The 14,786-nt window shown below is 46.2% G+C and overlaps 1 protein-coding gene across 1 annotated transcript in view; it reads left to right on the forward strand.

Moving 5' to 3' along the window:
* The first annotated feature begins 5,290 nt into the window (after window positions 1-5,290).
* LOC139550119 (netrin-G1-like) overlaps window positions 5,291-14,786 on the forward strand; it is a 166,106-nt gene continuing 156,610 nt past the window's right edge. Inside the window, exon 1 of the mRNA XM_071360761.1 lies at window positions 5,291-7,038. Coding sequence (XP_071216862.1) covers window positions 6,775-7,038 — 264 coding nt within the window. The 5' untranslated portion in view covers window positions 5,291-6,774. The remainder of the gene's footprint in view (window positions 7,039-14,786) is intronic.

Consider the following 14,786-nt stretch of genomic DNA (forward strand, 5'->3'; position numbering starts at 1 on the left):
TTAGTATGGTCAGGGCGTGAGTTGGGGTGGGTTGTCTATGTGTGTTTTCTATGTTGGGGTTTTTGTGTTCGGCCTGGTATGATTCTCAATCAGAGGCAGCTGTCAATCGTCGTCCCTGATTGAGAATCATACTTAGGCAGCCGGGGTTTCACGTGTGGTTTGTGGGTGTTTGTTCCTGTGTTAGTGTTTCGCCACACGGGACTGTTACGGTATGTTCGTTTATTGTTTTGTATCGTGTATTGTTTTCGTGTTCATTAAATTACCATGGAAACTTACCACTCTGCAAATTGGTCCTCCAATCCTTCCCGCCTCTCCTCGTCCGATGAGGAGTACGACTTAGACTGCCGTTACAGCTTGAGGACTGTTTCGCTACCACAGACTGGAATATGTTCCCGGGATTCATCCGATAACATTGAGTTGTTTAATTAACACTGGCTTCATTAATAAGTGAATCGACGACGTCATCCCTACAGTGACTGTACGTACATATCCCAACCAGAAGCCATGGATTACGGGCAACATTTGCTCTTAGTTAAAGGCTAGAGCTGCCGTATTCCAGGAGAGGGAAACTAATCCAGACACCCTCCTGTACTCCCTGTTCACCCACGACTCCAACAACATCATTAAGTTTGCAGATGACACGAAGGTGGTAGGCTGGATCACCAACGATAATAAAACAAGAAACGGGGTGGGGGTGGGGCCGAGCACGCCCCCATCCACATCGACGGGGGCTGTAGTGGAGCGGGTCGAGAGCTTCAAGTTTCTTGGTGTCCACATCACTAAGGAATTAACATGGTCCATACACTCCAACACAATCGTGAAGAAGGCTCTAAAACGCCTCTTCCCTCTCAGGAGGCTAAAAAGATTTGGTATGAGCCTCATCACTGCTTGGTATGACAACTGCTCGGCGTCCGACCGCTAGGCGCTACAGAGGGTAGTGAGTACAACCCAGTACATCATTGGGGCCGAGCTCCCTGCCATCCAGGACCTCTATAGCAGGCGGTGTCAGAGGAAGGCCATAAAAATTGTCAAATATTCCAGCCACCCAAGTCATAGATTGTTCTCTCTGCTACCACACGTCAAGTTGTACCAAATCTGGAACCAACAGGACCCTGATCGGTTTCTACCCCCAAGCCATAGGACTGATAAATAGTTAACCAAATAGCTGCCTAGACTATTCTACCCCCAAGCCATAGGACTGATAAATAGTTAACCAAATAGCTGCCTAGACTATTCTACCCCCAAGCCATAGGACTGATAAATAGTTAACCAAATAGCTGCCTAGACTATTCTACCCCCAAGCCATAGGACTGATAAATAGTTAACCAAATAGCTGCCTAGACTATTCTACCCCCAAGCCATAGGACTGATAAATAGTTAACCAAATAGCTGCCTAGACTATTCTACCCCCAAGCCATAGGACTGATAAATAGTTAACCAAATAGCTGCCTAGACTATTCTACCCCCAAGCCATAAGACTGATAAATAGTTAACCAAATAGCAAATAGTTAACCAAATATATTTCCTCTTCGTCTGAGGAGGAGTAGCAAGGATCGGACCAATGTGCAGCGTGGTAAGTGTCCATAATAGATTTTTAATAAATCAAAATAAACACAGAACAAAAATAACAAAACACAAACAAACAACCGAAACAGTCCCGTATGGTGCAAACACTGAAACAGGAAACAACCACCCACAAAACACAATAGAAAACAGGCTACCTAAATATGGCTCCCAATCAGCGACAACGACTGACACCTGCCTCTGATTGAGAACCATACTAGGCCAAACACATAGAAATATAACAACAGAACAAAACATAGAAAAACAACATAGAATGCCCACCCCAACTCACGCCCTGACCAACTAAAATAAAGACATAAAAAAGGAACTAAGGTCAGAACGTGACATAACCAAATAGCTACCTAGACTATTCTACCCCCAAGCCATGAGCCACTTTTCTTATGACTCGTCACATATGCTGCTGCTACTGTTTATTATCTATCCTGCTTCCTAGTCACTTTAACCCTACCTATATGTACCTATCTACCTTAATTGTACATATCTACCTTAATTACCTTGTACACCTGCACATATACTTGGTACTGGTACTTCCTTTATTTGGCTAATTTATTGTTACTCATTGTGTATTTATTCCTTGTGTTATTATCTTTCTATTTTTCTCTCTGCATTGTTGGGAAGGGCCTGTAAGTAAACATTTCACTATTCATCTACACCTGTTGTTCACAAAGTATTTGACAAATAAAATTATATTATATTTGACACAGACAGACAAGACAGACAGACAAGACAGACAAGACAGACAAGACAGACCAGACAGACCAGACAGACCAGACAGACAGACAGACAGACAGACAGACAGACAGACAGACAGACAGACAGACAGACAGACAGACAGACAGACAGACAGACAGACAGACAGACAGACAGACAGGACACACACACACACACACACACAGAAGGCTGCCAGGGACCATCACAGGAGCCGTAGTTCTCAGTGATAGCTGCAAAACAATCCCTCAACACACCACTTTCCTCTCCCAATTTTCTCTACCTCCACCGCTCCAAAGAATATGAGTAGTTAAACTGTGAGACTATGCCTGTGTCGCCAAATAACACGCTCTTCCCTACATAGTGCACTACTTTAGATCAGGGCCCTGGTCAAAAGTAGTGCACTAACTAGGGAATAGAGTATTATCTGGGTGTATGTAGACACTGAACTCTGAAATTCCAACAAATAGAAAGGGCTGACTGGAAAAGCAATTTAAATTACTCGACACATGGAAAAGGACCGCTTTGTTTGGCATTCTAATGAAGATTAAGTTTCACATCCGAGCAAAGACACATTTAAATTGTATATTTCAGCCGAGCCATTATTGAAGGGTAGATAACGGTGGTCAAATAAGACAACGTGTGTGTGTGTGTGTGTGTGTGTGTGTGTGTGTGTGTGTGTGTGTGTGTGTGTGTGTGTGTGTGTGTGTGTGTGTGTGTGTGTGTGTGTGTGTGTGTGTGTGTGTGTGTGTGTGTGCGTGCGTGTGTGCGTGCACGATCACTGACCACGTATCTACTAATCCACTTCTCGTACATTGCTTTCCCATAAACTCCAACCGGATCCTTGTCTGTCTGATAACCTCTTCACATCCACTTCCACAGAGCACTGACTATATGAAAACCTTGTCTCTTTCTCTCCCACAGAGCACTGTCTGTCAGATAACCTCATCACATCCACTTCCACAGAGCACTGACTATATGAAAACCTCGTATCTTTCTCTCCCACAGAGCACTGTCTGTCAGATAACCTCATCACATCCTCTTCCACAGAGCACTGACTATATGAAAACCTCATCTCTTTCTCTCCCACAGAGCACTGTCTGTCAGATAACCTCATCACATCCTCTTCCACAGAGCACTGACTATATGAAAACCTTGTCTCTTTCTCTCCCACAGAGCACTGTCTGTCAGATAACCTCATCACATTCTCTTCCACAGAGCACTGACTATATGAAAACCTCGTCTCTTTCTCTCCCACAGAGCACTGTCTGTCAGATAACCTCATCACATCCTCTTCCACAGAGCACTGACTATATGAAAACCTTGTCTCTTTCTCTCCCACAGAGCACTGTCTGTCAGATAACCTCATCACATTCTCTTCCACAGAGCACTGACTATATGAAAACCTCGTCTCTTTCTCTCCCACAGAGCACTGTCTGTCAGATAACCTCATCACATCCTCTTCCACAGAGCACTGACTATATGAAAACCTTGTCTCTTTCTCTCCAACAGAGCACTGTCTGTCAGATAACCTCATCACATCCTCTTCCACAGAGCACTGACTATATGAAAACCTCGTATCTTTCTCTCCCACAGAGCACTGTCTGTCAGATAACCTCATCACATCCTCTTCCACAGAGCACTGACTATATGAAAACCTTGTCTCTTTCTCTCCCACAGAGCACTGTCTGTCAGATAACCTCATCACATCCTCTTCCACAGAGCACTGACTATATGAAAACCTCGTATCTTTCTCTCCCACAGAGCACTGTCTGTCAGATAACCTCATCACATCCTCTTCCACAGAGCACTGACTAAGAAAACCTCCTCTCCTTGTCTCCCACAGAGCACTCACTGACCACAGTGACAACAATGATTGACAACACCTCAACCTGAGACCATACAAACTGCTTGGTTGATGAAGATACAGCCAACAGGTTGGCCACACCCCTCCACACCGTCCCCGACCAATCGTTGAACTCTTCAAAAGCGTTTCACAACAATCAACACTTCTGAACGACGTTGCCTTCTGACACAATCTCACCCTTTAACCAGAAAAACAACAGCCTGGTCCCACATCAGTGACTGTAGCTCCAGCCTGGTCCCACAACAGTGACTGTAGCTCCAGCCTGATCCCACATCAGTGACTGTAGCTCCAGCCTGGTCCCACATCAGTGACTGTAGCTCCAGCCTGGTCCCACAACAGTGACTGTAGCTCCAGCCTGATCCCACAACAGTGACTGTATCTCCAGCCTGGTCCCACAACAGTGACTGTAGCTCCAGCCTGGTCCCACAACAGTGACTGTAGCTCCAGCCTGATCCCACAACAGTGACTGTATCTCCAGCCTGGTCCCACATCAGTGACTGTAGCTCCAGCCTGATCCCACATCAGTGACTGTAGCTCCAGCCTGATCCCACATCAGTGACTGTAGCTCCAGCCTGATCCCACATCAGTGACTGTAGCTCCAGCCTGGTCCCACATCAGTGACTGTAGCTCCAGCCTGGTCCCACAACAGTGACTGTAGCTCCAGCCTGGTCCCACATCAGTGACTGTAGCTCCAGCCTGGTCCCACATCAGTGACTGTAGCTCCAGCCTGGTCCCACATCAGTGACTGTAGCTCCAGCCTGATCCCACATCAGTGACTGTAGCTCCAGCCTGGTCCCACATCAGTGACTGTAGCTCCAGCCTGGTCCCACATCAGTGACTGTAGCTCCAGCCTGATCCCACATCAGTGACTGTAGCTCCAGCCTGATCCCACATCAGTGACTGTAGCTCCAGCCTGGTTCCACAACAGTGACTGTAGCTCCAGCCTGGTCCCACAACAGTGACTGTAGCTCCAGCCTGGTCCCACAACAGTGACTGTAGCTCCAGCCTGGTTCCACAACAGTGACTGTAGCTCCAGCCTGGTCCCACAACAGTGACTGTAGCTCCAGCCTAGTCCCACAACAGTGACTGTAGCTCCAGCCTGATCCCACATCAGTGACTGTAGCTCCAGCCTGGTCCCACAACAGTGACTGTAGCTCCAGCCTGATCCCACATCAGTGACTGTAGCTCCAGCCTGGTCCCACAACAGTGACTGTAGCTCCAGCCTGGTCCCACAACAGTGACTGTAGCTCCAGCCTGGTCCCACAACAGTGACTGTAGCTCCAGCCTGGTCCCACAACAGTGACTGTAGCTCCAGCCTGGTTCCACAACAGTGACTGTAGCTCCAGCCGGATCCCACAGCAGTGACTGTAGCTCCAGCCTGGTCCCACAACAGTGACTGTAGCTCCAGCCTGGTCCCACATCAGTGACTGTAGCTCCAGCCTGGTCCCACAACAGTGACTGTAGCTCCAGCCTGGTCCCACATCAGTGACTGTAGCTCCAGCCGGATCACACAACAGTGACTGTAGCTCCAGCCGGATCCCACAGCAGTGACTGTAGCTCCAGCCTGATCCCACAACAGTGACTGTAGCTCCAGCCTGATCCCACAACAGTGACTGTAGCTCCAGCCGGATCCCACAGCAGTGACTGTAGCTCCAGCCTGGTCCCACAACAGTGACTGTAGCTCCAGCCTGATCCCACAACAGTGACTGTAGCTCCAGCCGGATCCCACAAAGACCAGTAAACGAAGAGGAATAACTGTTATCTGAAGCTGCTCACACAGTAACATGGTGCCCCCTCTTCCTACCTTTTGAAGTTGGGAACCGTCTTTCAAAGTACTCTCTGTCCATCTTCTCTCTGTCCATCTTCTCTCTGTCCATCTTCTCTCTGTCCATCTTCTCTCTGTCCATCTTCTCTCTGTCCATCTTCTCTCTGTCTTTCTCTTATCTTTCTGCCCATCTTCTCTCTGTCCATCTTCTCTCTGTCTTTCTCTTATCTTTCTGCCCATCTTATCTCTGTCCATCTTTTCTTTCTGTCCATCTTCTCTTTCTGTCCATCTTCTCTTTCTGTCCATCTTCTCTTATCTTTCTGCCCATCTTATCTCTGTCCATCTTCTCTTTCTGTCTATCTTCTCTTTCTGTCCATCTTCTCTTTCTGTCCATCTTCTCTTTCTGCCCATCTTCTCTCTGTCCATCTTCTCTTTCTGTCCATCTTTTCTTTCTGTCCATCTTCTCTCTCTGTCCATCTTCTCTTTCTGTCCATCTTCTCTTTCTGCCCATCTTCTCTCTGTCCATCTTCTCTCTGTCCATCTTCTCTCTGTCCATCTTCTCTCTCTGTCAATCTTCTCTTTCTGTCCATCTTCTCTTTCTGCCCATCTTCTCTTTCTGCCCATCTTCTCTCTGTCCATCTTCTCTCTCTGTTAATCTTCTCTCTCTGTCAATCTTCTCTTTCTGTCAATCTTCTCTTTCTGTCCATCTTCTCTTTCTGTCCATCTTCTCTTTCTTCCCATCTTCTCTCTGTCCATCTTCTTTCAGTCCATCTTCTCTTTGTGTGAGTACAAAGGGACAGTAAAAACCTGCCACTTTGTCACGATAGGACGGACAAAAGAGAAACCTGCGATGCGTTTTCCGGAGATTTTGACACTGCAGGCGGTGTGTGTGTGTGTAAGTGTGTGTGTGAGTGTGTGTGTGGCCATGCAGCAATACCCAGCTGCTTGGTCCCACTATGATGTGTGTAAGAGTCGGATCTACACAGAGGAAGGGTTAACATGGGACTACATGGCCTGTCAACCAGAAGCTACAGTCATGACCAAGTACCTGACCGTCAGCCTGGACCCGCCCAATATCACCTGTGGAGACCCACCTGAGACATACTGCACACTGGTGAGTACTGTGATGGTGAAAGATACACGCACACACACACACGCACACACACAAACTTGTATGGACACACTGGGGCGGCAGGTAGCCTAGTGGTTAGAGTGTAGGGGCGGCAGGTAGCCTAGTGGTTAGAGTGTAGGGACGGCAGGTAGCCTAGTAGTTAGAGTGTAGGGACGGCAGGTAGCCTAGTGGTTAGAGTGTAGGGGCGGCAGGTAGCCTAGTGGTTAGAGTGTAGGGGCGGCAGGTAGCCTAGTGGTTAGAGCGTTGGACTAGTAACTGAAAGGTTGCTAGATAGAATCCCCCGAGCTGACAAGGTAAAAATCTGTCCTTCTGGACCCTGAACAAGGCAGTTAACCCACTGTTTCCTAGGACGTCATTGTAAATAAGAATTTGTTCTTAACTGACTTTGCATGCACAGGCACACACAGTTGGCTGTGACGAATGAGAAGGTAGGTTCCAACCCACATACTGTGCTGAGTCTCTGACTGGACTGGAATGGACTTAGTGGACTGGACTAGGCAACAAGATGAACGGACTTGTACACCCCTACACAACGGGATGTATGCATACACACATACCGCTGTGCTTGTGTGTGTGTTGGGCGGTGACATTGCGATAGTGATGTTCTTGGATTAGATTCCCCATCCTGCTCTTGTTGTTTGACGCCTGTATAGTACAGCGAGCAGGAAGTTGCCCCCGCTGTGTACGGTGATATCATGAGTAGATGGAGATCTTTGATTAGAATGAGGATCTGCACAGTCTGTCGTTAAAAAATAAAAGTGGCTCCTGAAAGCTCTTTTCCTTCTCAAACTCCAGATGGCACAGACACGTTTAGTAGCTCGGCAACATGGAAGAGAGAGAAGAGCGTCGCAGTGTGTGTGTGTGTGTGTGTGTGTGTGTGTGTGTGTGTGTGTGTGTGTGTGTGTGTGTGTGTGTGTGTGTGTGTGTGTGTGTGTGTGTGTGTGTGTGTGTGTGTGTGTGTGTGTGTGTGCATGCAAGATATTCTGTTTTTATCTGTTGACATGCTTAGCGGGCACACAGTCCTGACTGGTAGTCCTGGCCTTAGTCTCAGAAGCCTCCCACAGTTACTATGGCAATGTGGAGAGCATGTTCTGTCGATGAGCTCGTGTCAGCCAATCACAAGGCCCCGTGCTGCATGCTCGGGACAAAGGAACTAATTCTCTACTGCCAGACTTCCAGAGTTGCATCATGACTAGATGGATAGGAGAGCAGACTTGGTCTCTGCCCCTCTGTCCTTGTGTTACCGATACCATTATGTCTGTCTGTCTGTTTGAGGACAATGGTGTTGGCTTATTCAAGCAGCTTGCTGATCAGTTTATCAACACAGTCTGAAAGTGTTTTTTATAATACAGTAGTCATTACATGCAGTAACAGCACAAGGTATTGTCGATCATGTTAAAAAAAACACGTTTTTCCACTGAGATACCTTTGTGGAATCATGTTTGATACCTCTGTGATTCCTCTGTGATTCCTTTGTGATACCTGTGTGATTCATCTGTGATTCCTTTGTGATTCCTCTGTGATTCATCTGTGATACCTCTGTGATTCATCTGTGATTCCTTTGTGATTCATCTGTGATTCATCTCTGATTCATCTGTGATTCATCTGTGATTCCTGTGTGATTCATCTGTGATTCCTCTGTGATTCCTCTGTGATTTTCAGTGTCCCTTTGCTTCCAGTTGAATCCTTACTTTCACATATATTGGTTGGAGAACTACTTCTGCCAAAGGTACAATGTGCCACGTAGGAGTATGGTAGTGTGGAACAGGACAGAGACAGGACAGGAGAGGACAGGAGAGGACAGAGACAGATACACAGGACAGGACAGGACAGAGACAGAGACAGATACACAGGACAGGACAGAGACAGATACACAGGACAGGACAGGACAGAGACAGATACACAGGACAGAGACAGATACACAGGACAGGACAGGACAGAGACAGAGACAGATACACAGGACAGGACAGAGACAGAGACAGAGACAGATACACAGGACAGAGACAGATACACAGGACAGGACAGGACAGAGACAGAGACACAGGACAGGACAGGTCAGAGACAGATACACAGGACAGAGACAGATACACAGGACAGGGCAGATACACAGGACAGAGACAGATACACAGGACAGGACAGGACAGGACAGGACAGGTCATGACATGACATTACAGGACAGGGCAGATACACAGGTCAGAGACAGATACACAGGACAGGGCAGATACACAGGTCAGAGACAGATACACAGGACAGGGCAGATACACAGGTCAGAGACAGATACACAGGACAGGGCAGATACACAGGTCAGAGACAGATACACAGGACAGGGCAGATACACAGGACAGAGACAGATACACAGGACAGGGCAGATACACAGGACAGAACAGATACACAGGACAGAGACAGATACACAGGACAGGGCAGATACACAGGACAGGGCAGATACACAGGACAGGACAGATACACAGGTCAGAGACAGATACACAGGACAGGGCAGATACACAGGACAGGACAGAGACAAGACAGATACACAGGACAGGAGAGAGACAGGACAGATGCACAGGACAGCACAGAGACAGAGACAGGACAGAGACACAAGACAGGATGGAGAGACAGGACAGGACAGGAAAGAGAGACAGGACAGGACAGAGAGATAGGACAGAGACAGGGGGGCAGGGAAGTACAGAACAGTACAGGACAGAGAGACAGGACAGTACAGGACAGAGAGACAGGACAGTACAGGACAGAGAGATCAGACAGGACAGTACAGGACAACAGGACAGTACAGGACAGAGAGACAGGACAGGAGTACAGAACAAAGAGACAGGACAGCGAGACAGGACAGAACAAAGAGACAGGACAGTACTGGACAGAGAGACAGGATAGTACAGTACAGGAGGACAGGACAGTACAGTTCAGGACAGAAAGACAGGACAGGGTGGGACAGAAAGACAGGAGAGAGAGACAGCACAGAACAGAACAGGACAACAAGACAGGGAGACAGGACAGGACATAGAGACAGGATATGACAGGACAGAGAGACAGGATATGACAGGACAGAGAGACAGAACAGGACAGAGGGATATGACAGGACAATACAGGGCAGAGACACAAGGCATATCAGGACAGAGAGAGAGAGAGAGAGAGACTGAACAGGACAGGACAGGAGAGGACAGGAGACGACAGGTGCGCTGCGTCCAGGAGTTAGCCCTGTTTTTATTTTTAGACCCGCTGCTTTGGAAGGAGGATGTGTAAAACCAGTGAGCTCTTTCCTGTGGGGTGTGTGCTGCAGTGTTAGATACTCGCTCTGTGTGGATCCGAGGTCATGAATATTCACACAGAAGATGAATAACGTGTGTGTACAGTAGTAGATTATCGCTTTAGCCAAGGTACATTCATTTGGAGAACATTACATTATATCCATATTGTGTAACAAACAAGACAGACATATAAAAGGATCCATTGTATATTGGATTGTTTCCCCGCGGAATTCCTCAAGTTTATTTGTTCGTTACATATAAATGAAAATAAATTTGCGTTTCACATTAGTTGGCAAACACTTTACATTTTAAGTTCCCTTATTACTATGTAACTAAGCAGTAATAACCGTAGTAACATCATAGTAGTTACATAGGTATTACTATGTAAACACATAGTAGTAGGGTTGTAGGGCTATCAGTTATTACACAATTGGAACAGGGACTGTGTAATTGAAGGTTTTTCCACATGTGTAATTACTGATGTTAATACACATTTTCTTGTTCCACTATGTAAATAAATGTTTTGTAATTACACGTTTGAAAATCACCTGTGAATTACCACGTTAATAACTTGACCAGAAAGGTGTCACTAGCATCGAATCCACATGTAATACAATGTTCATAAATTCCCTAGAACCTATTTACAATTGCTGCTCGGCACACCCTGTCATTAACTACCGGTAAATGTTTTATTTGTTTATTTCTATGCTATGGCTCAAAGGCTATACTGAATCAAGTGTAATGTAAACAGTTATGTACAGTGCATTCTGAAAGAATTCAGACTTTTTACAGGTTACAGCCTTATTCTAATACTGATTCAATTGTTTTTTTCCTTGTCTACACACAATCCCCAATAATGACAACAACAAAAGAACATCCCCACAGCATGATGTTGCCACAACCTCGCTTCCCCGTAGGGATGGTGTCAGGTTTCTTCCAGATGTGACGCTTGGCATTCAGGCCTGATTGGTGAAGTGCTGCAGAGATGGTTGTCCTTTAAGGAAGGTTCTCCCATCTCCACAGAGGAACTCTGGAGCTCTGTCAGAGTGACCATCGGGTTCTTGGTCACCTCCCTGGCAAAGGCCCTTCTCCCCCGATTGCTCAATTTGGCCGGGCGGCCAGCTCTAGGAAGAGTCTAGGTGGTTCCAAACTTCTTCCTTTTAAGAATGATGGAGGCCACTGTTCTTGGGGACCTTCAAATGGTACAGAAATGTGTTGGTATCCTTCCCCAGATCTGTGCCTCGACACAATCCTGTCTCGGAGCTCTACAGACAATTCATTCAACCTCATGGCTTGGTTTTTGCTCGGACACCCACTGTCAACTGTGGGTCCTTATATAGACAGGTGTGTGTCTTTCCAAATCATGTCCAATCAATTTAATTTACCACAGGTGGACACCAATCAAGCTGAAGAAACAGCTCAAGGATGATCAACGGAAACAGGATGCACCTGAGCTCAATTTCCAATCTCATTATGTCTGAATGCTTATGTAAATAAGGTATTTGTGACTCACAACCTGGATTCGGGTCTTATGTAGCAAAATGTGAAATTGTGTTTTTTTACATTGGATAGAAGTAGAGACTCAGAGCTAGAAACTGGTTTATCATACACTACAGTTGAGGAACAATGGGAAAGTAATTCTGCTTTGAAAGTTGATCAACTTGTAAACTCACGTTTGAAAAAACGTTTTGGTATCTGGTCAAGAGCTCTGTCTTTTTTGCAGAAGTTTACTGACACCGGCCATATTCAAAGGGCGTTGTACACACGTCACGAGCCAGCCAGGTAACGTTAGCTAAATTATACAGCAATGAATAAAGTGCCAACACTGCCTAACATTAGGCTTTATCTAGAAAGCAAACAGCTCTGGGAAACTAATAATAACATTGGCTAGGGAGCCAGCCAGATAACGTTAGCTAGCTAGCTAACAGTACACTTTAGCTTGAAATGAAACCACTTTCTGTCAAAATTAGAAATGTATAATATCTGAAAATGTAGCTAGCTAATATTAGACCTTAGATCTTACTTGTAGAATGTACATCAACATGCATCATGAACGCATCTCCCTGTCAGGTATGCCATACCACTGTTTCCGTTAGATTGAAGATGTAATTTTCTCCATCTCTATAGCTATCATACTCTAATTCCACTGATTTCAAAACTTGATCGTCCAGAAAATGGGGAGCAACCCTTATGCAGCTCCACTACACAACACATTTTTTTTAAAGGCGCGTTCGACAGGATTACCAACACAGACTGACGAGCTGAAATAGACAGACGCCTTCAATATGGCAGACCAATCCGAACTCCGAACTCTAGCATGTCCAGCCCGCTCATTATCTCAGCCAATCATGGCTAATGGGAAGGTTTCCAAATTGTTCTATGGCTTAACCAACAAGGCTTGTGATTTAACAATTGTATTCATATTTACAGATGGCATACAAGTTTGTTATTAAGGCACATGAAAGTTTACATGTCCGGGAAGGCATTTCTGCCAAAAAACGCATTTTGATTTCTTACGTTCAAACGGCTCTCCTGTGAAGTCGTGTCTGGCGACATACAACTAGTATCCTGAATCGGGTCACATTTCTGTTTTTTATTTTGAATAAATTTGCAAATACATCTGAAAACTTGTTTTCACTTTGTCAATACAGGGTACTGTGTGTAGATTAATGAATAATAAAAAATAATTGTATCAATTTACGTTTTCCAAGATGGCGTAAAAATAATCACCTTCTTCGTATTTTTCGTATATATTTCGTATATATTTTAATCTCACTTTCCGTCTACGGACTGAATATTTTTATACGTTAGAACCGGAACCCCCATCAGAAGATAGCCAGCTAACTAGCTACTAGCTAGTAGTCAGTTAGCCACTGCTAACAGTCTTCACCATCAACTTGGACACCAACCAGCCTCAGCTCGGTCAATACCTGCCAGTCTGCACAGCGCAATATCAACCCAGAGTATACCTGACTGCTTTTTCTCTACCACAACTCCAGATTCCTACCGCAAGCTCTGGACCTTTACACCGGATCATCGCAGCTAGCTAGCTGCAATCCGAGTGGCTACTCCTGGCTAACGCCTCTGTCCCGAAACCAGCCCCATTTAGCCTTGAGCTAGCCTCAAGCTAGGCCCATCTCCCGGCTAGCCGAAGAGGTCTACCAGCTAAGTCTTGGGGTACAATACCTCTTTTGCCAATTGAACTGGACCCTTTATTGCCAACACGGAGCCCCGCCAATCCATCGCGACTGGTCTGCCGATGTAATTGTCCGAGGTGGTTTCAACAGGCATTTCTGTTGCGACGTTGGCGAAGATCCATCTGCTGGCCACGGCCCGCTAGCTTTCTGAATCGCCGTGTCTCCAGCTCGCCTAGCGTAGTATTGACTACCGAACGGCCCCGACTCACCTATTGCTGCTCATTGAACCCTATGATCACTCGGCTACTCATGCCTTTCCCTAATGTCAATATGCCTTGTCTGCTGCTGTTTAGGATAGTTATTATTGTTTTATTTCACTATAGAGCCCCCAGCCCCAACCAACATGCCTTAGATAGCTCTTTTGTCCCACCCCACACACATGCGGAGACCTGACCTGGCTTAACTGGTGGCTCCAGAGACGCAACCACTCTCATCGTCACTCAATGCCTAGGTTTACCTCCACTGTACTCACATCCTACCATACCCTTGTCTGTACATTATGCCCTGAATCTATTCTACCACGGCCAGTAATCTGCTCCTTTTACTTTCTGTTCCCGAACGCACTAGACGACCAGTTCTTATGGCCTTTAGCCATACCCTTATCCTACTCCTCCTCTGTTCCTTTGGTGATGTTGAGGTTAACTCAGGCCCTGTAGCCCCCAGCACCACACCTATTCCCAAGGTGCTCTCATTTGTTGACTTCTGTAACCGTAAAAGCCTTGGTTTCATGCATGTTACCATCAGAAGCCTCCTCCCTAAGTTTGTTTTATTCACTGCTATAGCACACTCAGCCAACCCTGATGTCCTAGCCATGTCTGTATCCTGGCTTAGGAAGGCCACCAAAAATTCTGAAATTTCCATCCCCAACTACAACATTTTCCGACCGAGATAGAACTGCCAAAGGGGGCGGAGTTGGAATCTACTTCAGAGATAGCCTGCAGAGTTCTGTCATACTATCCACGTCTGTGACCAAACAATTCGAGCTGCTACTTTTAAAAATCCATCTTCCTAGAAATAAGTCTCTCACTGTTGCCGCTTGTTATAGAACCCCCTCATCCTCCAGATGTGCCCTGGACACCATATGTGAATTGAATGCCCCCCATCTATCTTCAGAGTTCATACTCTTAGGTGACCTAAACTGGGAAATGCTTAACACCCCGGCCGTCCTACAATCTAAGATAGATGCCCTCAACCTCACACAAATTATCAAGGAACCTACCAGGTACAAACCTAAATCCGTAACCATGGGCACCCTCATAGATGTCATCCTGAC

The sequence above is a fragment of the Salvelinus alpinus genome, chromosome 23 (genome assembly GCF_045679555.1).
Source record: "Salvelinus alpinus chromosome 23, SLU_Salpinus.1, whole genome shotgun sequence".
Classification (NCBI taxonomy): domain Eukaryota; kingdom Metazoa; phylum Chordata; class Actinopteri; order Salmoniformes; family Salmonidae; genus Salvelinus; species Salvelinus alpinus.